This window comes from Tamandua tetradactyla, chromosome 4, assembly GCF_023851605.1.
Source record: "Tamandua tetradactyla isolate mTamTet1 chromosome 4, mTamTet1.pri, whole genome shotgun sequence".
NCBI lineage: Eukaryota > Metazoa > Chordata > Mammalia > Pilosa > Myrmecophagidae > Tamandua > Tamandua tetradactyla.
Window position 1 is genome coordinate 6377485 of NC_135330.1, and position 12609 is coordinate 6390093.

General features: G+C 51.7%; 1 protein-coding gene across 2 annotated transcripts; it reads right to left on the reverse strand.

The window, feature by feature from the left end:
• Positions 1 to 7233: 7233 nt before the first annotated feature.
• LOC143678735 (protein S100-A2-like) lies at positions 7234 to 12187 on the reverse strand. 2 transcript variants are annotated; one of them, XM_077155686.1, is made up of 3 exons: positions 12147 to 12187; positions 8652 to 8799; positions 7234 to 7716 (listed from the first exon to the last, which is right to left on the reverse strand). In XM_077155686.1, the coding sequence occupies exons 1-3, from the start codon at positions 12173 to 12175 to the stop codon at positions 7453 to 7455; spliced, it is 441 nt and encodes a 146-aa protein (XP_077011801.1). In that variant the 5' UTR covers positions 12176 to 12187; the 3' UTR covers positions 7234 to 7452. The 2 variants fall into 2 exon arrangements, with proteins under 2 accessions (XP_077011801.1, XP_077011800.1); XM_077155685.1 differs by lacking the exons at positions 8652 to 8799; positions 12147 to 12187 and adding an exon at positions 7917 to 8387.
• Between the last annotated feature and the right edge of the window lie 422 nt (positions 12188 to 12609).

The window sequence follows — 12609 nt, forward strand, 5'->3', positions numbered from 1 at the left end:
TGGGGCGAGCCAGCCCTGCCCCCAGGCCCTTTCATCCAACCTTCTGTCTCCACAGGCGTGGAGGGCGGGGTTCCCACTGCTCTTCCCTTACCTGCCCACACTCTCCTCGCGGTGTTCGGGACCCCTGCTGCCTTGCAGGAAGTTCTTTCCCCGCATCTGCCCTGAATCTGCCTTTCTGCAGGGGCTCCAAACGCACCCCGTATGCCTCTGAGGCCCGGTCAGCAGCTACCCCCTCTGTCCGCACGCTCAGCTCCGTACCCTGGGCCTTTGGCCTTCCCAGAGCTCCCCCTACAAATGTGGAGGTGACCGCTAAGGAACGCACAGCAGCTGGAGATAAGGATCTCTGTCCTGCAGGAGCGGTGTGGGGGCGTGAGAAGGGTGAGAGCGGAAGCTATCTGATCTGGCAGGACTTCTTACATCCCTGACCCTCTCCCCTACCGCCCACCTGCGCCCTCACTCTCAACACCATCTCCTTACAAAGGCTCCTGGGAAACCCCTGTCACCCTGCAGGTCAGCGCCAGGTCCTGCACTTCAGAGAGAAATAGAATGAAATGTCCTAGGTGCCTGGACGGTCCATGGACTCGGGCCAAAGGGGCCAGGCTCCAAGGATGGGGTGACACCACCCCCAATCCCATAGCCCCAAGGGACCAATGAACCTTTGTCAAACAAATTGACCTCCTCTCTCATCATCTGAGCCAAGTTTGGGGTAAGTGTAGGAAGGGGGTGTTTGGTTACTGGGGCTGGGGCTGAGCCAGGAAGGACTTTACTCCAGAATAGAGGGAAAGCAGCTCAGAATTGGGACCAGGGAGAGGCTTTGGGGCACAGACCTAGCATATCCTTTGACTGCCGAGTCAGTGCCTTATTGTGCCCATTTCACAGATAGGAGCAATGAGGTTGTTGTGAGATCAAGTATCCTAAGGATGGGAGCATGGAGAGCCAAATCTCAGTCACTCCTTTGTCTCAGAATCCACGATTGTCATGAGCCTCCTTCTTCTTGGAAGGTCAACAGGCCACCAAGGTTGGCCCAAAAGAGCAGAGGCCAGAGTGCCGGTAGGCTCTGAGCACGGGGGGAGGGAGATGTGTTTCTGAGGCTCCCCTCCCAGCCGCAGCTTCCGGAGGAAGGGGGAGAGGGAGCCCAGACCACAACCCTTTGAGCAGTGCCACTTTCTAGGCCCTCCTCTTCCCTGCTTCAGCACTGAGATTTGGAGGAAGACACCAGCGTGGGGGTGGATTTGGGGGACTGGAAAGGAATATCTGGTGTTCGTTAGTTTGTCAAATACCCAGAAGAAAAGGACACTAACCCTATTCAGGTCATTCGCCTGGGACAGCTCCAGAGGCAGCCAGGGCAGACCAGTCTCCACCTGCCCAAACAGCCCCAGCATCTGTTACCAAGCCCCAGCAGAAGCCGGGCCTTCTCGCAAACAGCCCCAGCATCTGTTACCACCAGCAAGGGACTTGGTTCCCCCGGTGACTCAGTAGACGGAGACCCCATTGGCTCAGTATCCTGCTGACCCAGGACCCCTTCAGCCAAGGCAAGTCCAAGGCATTGGACAGGGCTGGGGGCTGGGGGGGAGGAGATGTGGCCCAGGCTGCTGGCCCAGTGTCCCATCAGGATGAGGACATTTCTTACAGATCTAGGTTGAGTCCTGACACCAGTCTTTATGTAACCCTTCCAGCCTCTATTTCCTCGTCCGCAAAGTTCAGAAGGTGATAGGAGTTTCTCATCCAGTTTCTGTGGGGACTGAGTGAGACAGTCCTTGAGCGGGCAGGCCCAGCAGAGAGGCTGGCCGGAGGGAGTGCTCCATGAACGGCCCATGCCACCTCCACACGGTTTCTTCAGCTGGAAACGACGCCTAATGATAGCTCCTCTTGGGGTTACTGTGAGGCCGAAATGCTCGCGAGCATGAAAGGAGCTTTGAGAACTGCTGAAGAAGTGTAATTACCATCATCACGGATCCCTGACCTGTATTTTCTGGTTCCCTTTCCTAGAGATATTGGGAAGGGGAGCATCTCTCCTTTTATTGCTATGAAAGAAGACCATTTATCCTAAAGGACCTGCCCAGTCATGCCTCGCCAGCCCCAGATGTGCAGTAAAATGAGAGCAGGCCGGTTCTCCCAGCACCGTTGACCTCAGATCCTTTCCATCTCTAGGGAACTCTAGTCCAAGCTACCCTTTAGATGGTTCCCAAGCATCAGAGTATCCTATGGAAGTAATAAAAGTAAGGAAATAATTCAAGGAAATATTGACCATCATTTTCCTCCTAGTCATCCTCTCTTTATTACTGGAACCGTGGTTTCTTTTTTTTTCAAGGTGACAATATGCCCGGATTAAAATACTTGACTGTAGTGAGGAGCACCACGTGACATAATTTAGACCAAAGAGATGTAGGTACACGCCCCCAGAGAGGGCACCCCTTCTACAGTAAAAGCACAAAGGCTCTTGAGGAAAAACCTTTTTGCAGGTGCTCTGTCTTCCAGCTGGAACATCAGCAGCCACCTTGTGCTCATGAAGCAGCAAGCATAAGAGCAAAAGCTTATGTGCTACATATTATAAAGCAGAAAAATGAAAAGATGTTGGGTCCCAGGTGGCACCTCTGGGCCCCTGAACCAACCCTGAAGTGCCTAACCTTAACTTCCTGCTGCATAAGACAATTAAAACTACTGTTATTCGTCAGGTTTTCTATAACTTATAGCTGAATAAATTCTGAAATGTGATATCTAGAAATAAGGTCCTCAAGTAAAAGAACCAAAAATGTGGAATTGGCCGAATGGAGGAAGGAAGGCAGTGAGATATGAGGGCTCGACGTATGCAGGCTGGAACATTGGTGACATTAATTATAAAAATGACAAAACATTTGGTCAAACTGTCCTCTGATGTACCTTGGGATGCAGACCAAATGAAAATTTGTTGTAGTGATAGAGAAAGTACTAGGGAAAGTTTTGAAAGTTAGCATGAACTCACCTTGTCTTAGTTTGCCAGGGCTGCATATTGGTTACTTAAGCTACAAGAATTAATTGTCTCAGAAATGACATATCAGATAAGGGTCTAGTATCCAGAAAACATAAAGAGATCGTTCAACTCAACAATAAAAAGACAAATTACCCAATTAAAAAACGGACAAAAAATATGAACAGACACTTTCGAGAAGAGGAAATACAAATGGCAAAAAGGTACATGAAAAGATGCTCAACTTTCCTGGCTGTTAGGGAAATGCAAATCAAAACCACAATGAGCTACCATCTCATACGCACAAGCAGAAAACGACTAGTGCTAGAGAGGATGTGGAGAAAGAGGCACACTTAACCCACTGTTGGTTGGAATTGAAAATGGTACAACTAATGTGAAAGGCAGTTTAGTGGTTCCCCAGGAAGCTGAGCATAGAATTGCCATATGACCCGGCAATACCATTGCTAGGTATCTATTTAGAGGACATGAGGGCAAGGACACAAATAGACATTTGCACACCAATTCTTATAGCAGCATTATTTACAATTGCCAAGAGATGGAAACAGCCAAAATACCCATCAACGGACGAGTAGCTAAACAAGCTGTGGTATATACATACGATGGAATATTATGCAGCTGTAAGGCAGAATATAGTCATGAAGTATGTAAAAACATGGATAGAATTTGAGGGTATTATGCTGAGTGAGATTAGTCCGAAACAAAAGGACAAATACCGTATGGTTTCACTGATATGAACTGACATTAATGAGTGAACTTGGAGAATTTCAGTTAAGAACAGAGACCATCAAGAGCTAGAAATAGGGTAGAGATTGAGTAATTGGAGCTGAGGGATACGGATTGTGCAACAGGACTGATTGTAAAGATTCAGAAATGGATAGTACAATACTACCTCATTGTAGCACAATAATGTTAGTACACTGAATGAAGCTGAATGTGAGAATGATAGAGGGAGGAGGCCTGGGGGCACAAATGCAACCAGAAGGAAAGATAGACGATAAAGACTGAGACGATATAATCTAAGAACGCCTAGAGTGGACACGGATAGTGACTAAATGTACAAATCAAAAAATGTCTTTGCATGAGGAAGAACAAAAAATGTCAATATTGCAGGGTATTGAAAATAGATGGTCATTCATATTTTAAAACTTCAACTTCTGTATGAGACTAAAGCAAAAAATGTTTATTTGGTACAAAATTTAAAAAACAAAACAAAACAAACAAACAAAAAAAGACCCAGATCAAGATCTTGACAGGCCATGCTTTCCCCAAGAGTCTGCAACATTCTGGTGTTGATTTGCCACACTCCTTGGGGCCCCTTGGCTAACATCCCTGCCTCTAGCACATGGCAATCTGCTTCATTCTATGGCCTCTTTTGACTTCTGGCTTCTACCTCTGGATCCAATTTTCTTTGCTTTTAAGGACTCTAGTAATATGGATTAAGGACCACCCTAATTCACTTTGGCCTCATCTAGCTGAGATCTTCAAAGATCCTATTTGCAAATGACCCACCCCTTAGCGAATGTCTTCAAAAGCCTTCAAAAACTGAACATGGTCTGTGACTTGAACATGTCTTTTCTAGATGACATGATTCAAACCCCAAAAGTTCCCTTGCATCTTTCAGCAAAGACCTATAAGAGCAGATACTGTATTTTAGAACCTAAAATGGGGGTGCAAGAATAGTTTCGTGTACAATTCTTGCCTGCCATGCGGGACACCCAGGTTCAATTCCTGGCCCATGCACTTCCCAAACAAACAAACAAATGAAAAACCGAGCAAAGAAAAATTCTACACATGATGCTGCAGTAAGGGGATGCCCACATGGAAAAAGAATGAAATGTGACGCCCACCGTACAGCATACAAAAATAAAAATGAATAAATGAAACCTAAAGCATGTGGCATTAGTTTGGGGCCCAGACAGTGGTGCAAGCTGGAAGGACCCTCAGAAGGCTGTTAGTAGGAATTTGAAGGACAGTGAGGGGTTGTCACAAGAGGCCCCCAAAGAGACAGCCCTGTTATGTTGTAGGAAACATCTGGCAGCAATGTTGTCTGGAGTAACGAGGGCACTTAGCAGAAAAGCTGCCTAAAGAACTGATAAATCACATCCAGGAGATTCTCAAGCAGAATTCTGAAAGGCCAACTGGCTTCTTCTTGATGTCTACGATAAAAGGAAGAAAGAGATGGAGGAAAGGTTCAAAAGGTTCATTGGTGCACCGCAATTCTGAGTTCAGACACATTACCAGATTCTTAATTAAAGCCCAGTTCTGGTTCCTATAAATGGTTCTTCTTGGCTCTTGGTTCTAGCCCCTAGGCTTCGTTATCTGAGTTAGCCTTTCCTTTTCCATAAGAAATAGCTGTGTTTGTAGCTAAGTTACTCTATTATACTCTATTATACAATTTGAAGAACTGTCCTTCAAATCCCTACTAACAGCCTTCTGAGGGTTCTTCCAGCTTGCACCACTGTCTGGGCCCCAAACTAATGCCACATGCTTTAGGTTTCATTTATTCATTTTTATTTTTGTATGCTGTACGGTGGGTGTCACATTTCATTCTTTTTCCATGTGGGCATCCCCTTATTGCAGCATCATGTGTAGAATTTTTCTTTGCTCGGTTTTTCATTTGTTTGTTTGTTTGGGAAGTGCATGGGCCAGGAATTGAACCTGGGTGTCCCGCATGGCAGGCAAGAATTGTACACGAAACTACTCTTGCACCCCCATTTTAGGTTCTAAAATACAGAACCTTTTGAAGGGAACATTGGTTACAAGTACCTGTCTCTGTCTTATCATTGTACATTGAGTGTGCTGTTCAAAAGACTTCAGGTCAAGAGAAATCATACTTAAAGAGCCATACTGGAGGAACTATACCAGAAAAGCCTCATCCTCATCTGACCTGACTTAGATGACAAGATCTTGGGCTTCAAGCTGATTCCTTAACAGGATGAGACTTTTTGGGTCTTAGAAAGGAGGTTGTAGGAAGGAAATAAATTGTGGTCTCTAGAGGGAAGACTTTAGTGCATAATCTCCAAAGATGGTGACCATCAACTTCATGCATGCTCTCACTTTAAGAGATGGAGTCTAATTCTCCTTTCCTTGAATCTGGACCAGTCTTGAAGACTTGCTTGGTCAATACAGTGCAGCAGAAGTGATATTCTAGGATTTCTGAGCTTGTCTTAAGAGGCCTGACAACTTCTATTCAGATTTCTTGGCATGCTCAGTTTGGGGATTCTCTCTCTCAGAATCCAGCTGCCATGCTCTGAGAACCCAAGTCACATAGAGGGGTCACAGGTGGGCACTCCAGGTGACAGGCCCCACTGAGCTCCCAGCTGGCAACCAATATCAGTTGCCAGGCATGAGTGCTACCTTGGGTGTTGTGTAGGTTGAACTTTCAGATTGCTCCAGCCTCAACTTCCATCTGCAACAACATGGGAAAACCCCAGTGAGAATCACCAACTGAGTCCAGTCTAGTACGAACCTTGAGAGACAATGAATCTATGTTTTAAGCTTCCAAGCATCATGATGGCTTGTCGTGCAGCAATAGATAACCAGAAGAGCATCTCTGAGTCACTGAACTGCCTACCCCAGACTTCTTGTTGTGTGGCATTTAAATGCCATTATATTTAAACCAGTATTTGTCAGGTTTTCTGTAATACATTTAACTGAATACATTCCTAACTGGTAGAGAATTGGTAACTAGAAGCAAGATTCGTAAAGAAAGAGAACCTAAAATATGGAATTGACTGAATGAAGGAAGGAAAGGGAGAAAACATGAGGACCTAACCTTTGCAGGTTAGAAAGTTGGTAACCCTTGTTATGAAACAGGAAAGCATGTGGTCACACTGTCACCTGATATACCTGAGGATGCAGAATATATGGCAACCCAGGCCATAGTTTTAGGGGAAATGGTAAGGAAAAAATCAGAATGCTGACATGCACTGGGTCCTTGTTGCTTTCAGAGAAGACCAGTAAGAGAGGAAAGAATGCAAACTAGAGGTAGCCATCCTGATGACAGATATGGAAAGAAAAACAGCTTCACTAATAATTTTTTAAAAGCATATACATATATACAGCCTATGGCCTGTAATCTGACAAGGAATCTTTAATATGAAGGCTCACAGGATTGATTAGAGCATCTTATGCCTTCTGAGCAGGTTCTGGTACAATGCCAAGGTCTATTCATTGTTTCATTCTGAGAGTATTTCCTTCCATCTTTGTTGGAACTGAAATTTTCTCTTTTTATGAAACAATAGTAATTGTCGATGGTATTTGATTTCTTTTAATATCTTTATTTGGCAAAATAAAATACTGGCGACCTGTCTCAGTTTCCAAAATTTTACTAGGATTTGAAATGCCAAAGTCTGAGACCTAAGGCACAGCCAATCTCCCCGGGAAGATTTCCAGAAGGCAGATCAGGGCCCCAAAGAGGGTGGGGTCTAGGGTGCCCTCAGTTTCCAGCATTCCGGTGGAGCCGGCTGGGCTGCAGGAATCACTCAGCAACTAAGACATAATCTCCAAACAAAATCATTTATTGAGAACAAAAGCGAAAAGGATAGAGTCCTCCTGGGCCCAAGAGGCCCATGGGCAGGGGCCGAGACCCCGCTTCGGGGCCGCTCTGAGTAGCCCTGGAAGAAGTCGTTGCACATCACGGTGACAAGGGCCAGGAAGACCACGTACTCCTGGAAGTCCACCTGCTGGTCGCTGTTCTCATCCAGGTCGTCCACCAGCTTCCTCAGCCCCGCCTCGTCCATCTCGGCCTGGAGGCACAGGGAGGGAGTCCGCACCACGCCCACGCCAGCCGCCGCAGACACACACAGACACGCCAGACACACACGCACACGCACATCAGACACATGCACATGCACACACACCAAACAACATACACGCACGCACACACACACGCTAGCCGCCGCAGACACACATGCTTAACGGCCCAGGTCCAGCTCTCCCTCCCCACCTGACCGCCGGCTGAGCAGCGGACTGGGAGGCCCTGAGAGGCAGGATGGACAGACAGACACCGTTGGTGGGAGCATCCGGCACCGCCTGTGGGGACGGGCAGTGGGCTGGCGCTCTTCTGAGCATGGGATTCGTTCCAGTGCCCGGGGGAACCTGGCAAAGTGGGAACAATGCCCCCCATTTTGCTGTCGAGGCAACCAAAGCTTTGGGGGGCCACTGCTGCCCCCCACATTCACCTCCAGCAGGGTGAAGTCAGAAAAGGCAAACGCATCTTAATACCAGGCCAAAACAGAAAAGTTTAACAAAGATGGAGATGAAGAAAGAAGAGGAGGAGGAGGAGGGATTATCCACCAGTCAGTTTGGGCAGGGGAGGGGGCAAATTGACTGTATTTCTCTGCAAAATGCCCCAGGATGCATGTCTTAGCTGGGTTTTCTCTCTCTACACAGCTTCTTAAACATGGAAAAGAAGAGAGAGCTGTGTGATCTGGTGCCAGTTACCTCCCCACTCTGGGCTCTGGTTTGCTCCACTCTACAATGAGGGGACTGGACAGCTGGACTCAGAGGGACTTGCAGCACTTCGTTCTCTGGACTGCTTCAGGGAACACGCCATTCAGAGAGCACTGGCGCACGGGCCCCTCTCCCGCCGTGCGGCCATGGGACAGAAGCGGACAGCTCGGCCTGTCCCCCCCACACCAGGATGTTGGAGGCCCCCTGCCTGCAGGCCGGCCCCACTCACCCCCACAAAGCTGGGCAGCTCCTTCTGCAGAAGTTCCTTCATTTCCCCCTTACTCAGCTTGAACTTGTGGCCCTCTTGGCCTGAGTACTTGTGGAAGGTGGTGACCATCACAGCCAGTGCCTGCCCCAAGGGACTGGACATCTTGGATCTGGAGCCACAGAGGTGGCAGGTGATGGACCCACCCCAAGGTTCGTGGGCCTGCAGGACCCACTTTTGTCCTTGTGTCCCAGGGCCACTGCACCACACCCACTTCCGGACAGGAAGGCAGGGGCGGCCTCCTCCCCTCAAACCAGGGGTCCCTAGGGCAGCCGCTAAATCTCCCTCTGTGTTCAGGGGTCGCCAAGGGCAGGGCCTCAGCTCCTCCCTGAGGGTAGGGCACCCCTATTTGAATCTCTCGGGGGAAGGAAACGACAAAGTGACCAGAGTGTCCATGCTGACCCCGTCATGCCACAGAACAGGGGGCCTTGTGCCAGGCAGTCGGCACTTGGCGTCTCCCTGTGGGGGTCATGGGCTGCCCGCTGAGGTGCTGGCTGTGGCGTGGGAGTATGAGGCTCCCTGAGGAGCCACTTCCCTACCAGACAAGGGGCTCCTAAGGCCGGAGGGCATCTCTGTCGCATCTAACTGGCAGCTCTTGGGGCAGGGCTATTTCCTCCTTAGACTGCCGGCCTGGACAGGGCCCTGGTCTCCCTCACACTGAGCCATGGGGTGCTGTCTCCAGGACTCAGGGCGGGTTTGGGCAGGGTGGTGGCAACTAAACATTCTCCCCACCAGCAAGCAGCATGATCATCTTTTGGATTGGAACTAAAGAAATGAAATGTCCGGGGCCCAGGGATCAGGGAAAAGTCTGGGGACACAAGGAGAGACCTCGGAGGTCATTTTTTTCCAAGGCCCTGTTTCTGCGCATGCTCAGACCGGCCTGGGAAGGCCAGACCGGGTCCCGGGAGAGCGGGACCAGCCATGGGGGAAGAAGGCGGGGGCGGTATGCGGGGCTGGGCTGCCACTCGGGAGCGCCCTGTGTGTGACAACCCTGGCTCTTGCTCCTTAGCCCGCTAGAGTCTAGGACTTCGCAAAAACAAACCCAGAAACCAAAACCAAACTCAAGAGTCTCCTTAAAGCAGCCCCCAAACACCCAGCTCATATGCCCAGGCCTAGACCCCCAGAGAAGGGCCCCTGGACTGAGATACCCAAACTGAGGGACCCACAGAGGGACCCCCAAACTGGCAGACTCCCTGAGGGACCCTCAGACTGGGAAACCTAAGAGAGAGCGTCAGCACAAGCCCCAAACCGAGACCCCCACAGAAGAGAACAGGGTAAGACCCCTCAATCTGACACTTCGCAGAAGGGCCCCCAAATAAGAGAGACCCAGAGAGGCGGCAGGCTGTTCCCACCAAGCGGCCATGGAGACTGAGCCATCACAGGACGAGGAGAGACACTCACCAGCCCAGGCGGGGAGGGACCTAGGAAGGAAGCCCAGCGGCCAGGCGCCCAGGCAGGGCCTCATATGCCCCCGGCCCCAACTTGGCACCCGAAGGAAACTGAACCTGCCTTAACCTGACCCACCGCAGCCTGGCCGCCCGCCACTCCCTCCCGGTCCCTCCCGCCCAGAGGCCGCCAGCTCTGCCCGCAGGCCCCGGGGCTCTAGGCCCAGCTCAGGCCTGCCTCGGCCGGCCCTGGCCACAGACCGGGTAGAGGCGTCTGGGGAGGAGGCCTGGACCCAGACACCGGGGGCAGCCCCTGGCCGTGGGAGCTGATTCTTGGGGTGGCCCGTGAGTCACAGCCGCAGGGGGGCGGCTTCCCGCACGAGCACGTGGGATCTAAACCCACAGCCCCGAGGCCTTAGTTGTCCATTTTTTTCTAATGGGCCGAATGAGTAAGTAAGGAGTGTGTGTGTGTGTGTGTGTGTGTGTGAGAGAGAGAGAGAGAGAGAGAGACAGACAGAGAGCCGGTGGGGGGGGTCTAGGGCCACCATGAGAAAGTAGGGGTGGGAGGTATCAGGAGGAGGAGGGCAGAGGCCAGCCTGGGGGTGGGGGAGACAAAGCTACTTTTGTTTTTTACATGGGCAGGCACCGGCAATCGAACCCGGGTTCTCGGGCATGGCAGGCAAGCACTCTTACCTGCTGAGCCACCGTGGCCCGCCCGACAAAGCTACTTTTAAGGGCCCACCCAGAGCACCTCTGACGAGATAATAAGGCAACTGTGTTCTTAAAAAAGTACTCTGAAAGGCCCCCTTGGAGTTGGCAGGAGACTGGAGGGGGCCTGGGAAGCCGCAAAGGCAGGGGGGCTGCTCTGCACACGCCTGCAGAGGGCTCCGGGTTTGGGGTGAGCCCCCGTGGGTTTAAAACAAAAACACAAAGTGCAGCTCTTGGTATAACACACAGGTATGCATTCACCACCACAGGCAATTTGAGAACCTTCTCATTTTCCAGGAAAAAACAGAACAAAGCAAACCAACGATGACAAGCGTGGCCTCTTCTTCTCCACCTTGGGAGGTGGCAGGAATCGGGGGGACATCCCCCACTCTGAGAAGATGGGACTGGACAGCTCTCCAAGCCAGGAGGCCAGGCCTACGGCCAAGGCCAGGGCCGGTAGCCCCTCGCCACCCCCATGCCTCTCACGCCCCTCCCCGGGCTCCATTCAGAACTGAGCCCAGGGCAGGGGGTTCCCGGCCGAGCTGGGCCCACGCAGCCCCACCCAGAGCCCTCTTCACCTACTCCTCCTAGTCCATCCCGGACCCAGTCTGCGTGCCGCCCTTCTGCAGCCAGCTCCCCTCCCCCTCCAGATGTCACTGCTGCCCGCCCCCCCTGCCCCCCCCCTCCCCCTAGTCTAGGTGACTCACCCCGTGGATCCAAGCCCAGATGCCCAGGCAGTGACTCAGCGGCCCTGCCCTTCTCCCCCAGGGCCAGGGCAGCGCAGAAACCCGTACCCAGCCAGCACAGAGCCCGGGGCCCCTCGCCCAGCCCTGACCCAGGGGGGCCCGGGTGAGGGCGGCACAGAGAAGCCTCCGCCTGAGAACTGATGCAGGGCCAGACTGTGAAACCAGGGGGGTGTGGGGCCGTCCCAGGCCCTGGTGCCCCCCAAGCCCTGCCCGACACCTCGGGATAGGGGACCAGCCCGTGCGGACGTGGAGCAGTCAGACCTCAGGGCCGCCCGCGCCCTCTTCTACAGCCGCCCGGGGTGCCTTCCCCTTATGCTACCTTCCTCCCCATCAAAGCCTGTTCTCAGGAAGGGCTTGGAACAAGAACCCTTCACGCTGAGGGGGCCGGTGGGGTGCGATGCACTGCTTTTCACAGCAAGTCCCTGACTGCCCAGAAACCCCAACGGTAGCCCCACGGCTTGCCCGTAAAGCCTGGTGGCAGCACTCTGCCCCCCCTTTTTCCAGCCTCCTTCACATCCACCCTGACTGCCCTGCCCTTGCTCATTGTGCCTTTTCCAATCCCACCTTCACTAATGCTGATCCCTCTGTTCGGAAAATGCCCCCCTACACACACACCTTACCTGTCTCCCCCTGCGGAAATCCCACCCATCCTTCAAAGTCCCATGAAATGCCCACAGTTCATGGAGCTCTCCCCAGGGCCCAACCCAATTTGGTCTCTGCCAGTTCTGTCACATACAAAGCATTCCTTTTGTCCCTCTCTCTGCTTTGGATCGAATTACTCGTATATACTTGTCTTCTCTCGCGGCCCTTCCCCACGGTGAGCTCAGGCTCCAGGCAGGGACGAGGCCTTTTCATTTCTGCATAAGCAAAGGGTCTTGCCCACACCGGGTGCTGACTGTGTTTACAGCCCTGAGTGGCAATGGGAGGAGGCCAGGGAGACACTGAGGACAGTAAATTAGGGGCCAGGAGCCTCCTCGGCTTCTGGAATCACCCCACGGACTCTGCTACCAAATCGTAACTCCTCTGGGTCCCAGGAGTGGAACTGAGACAGCGGGTTGGAAAACAGAAAGCGGAGCTCCAGAG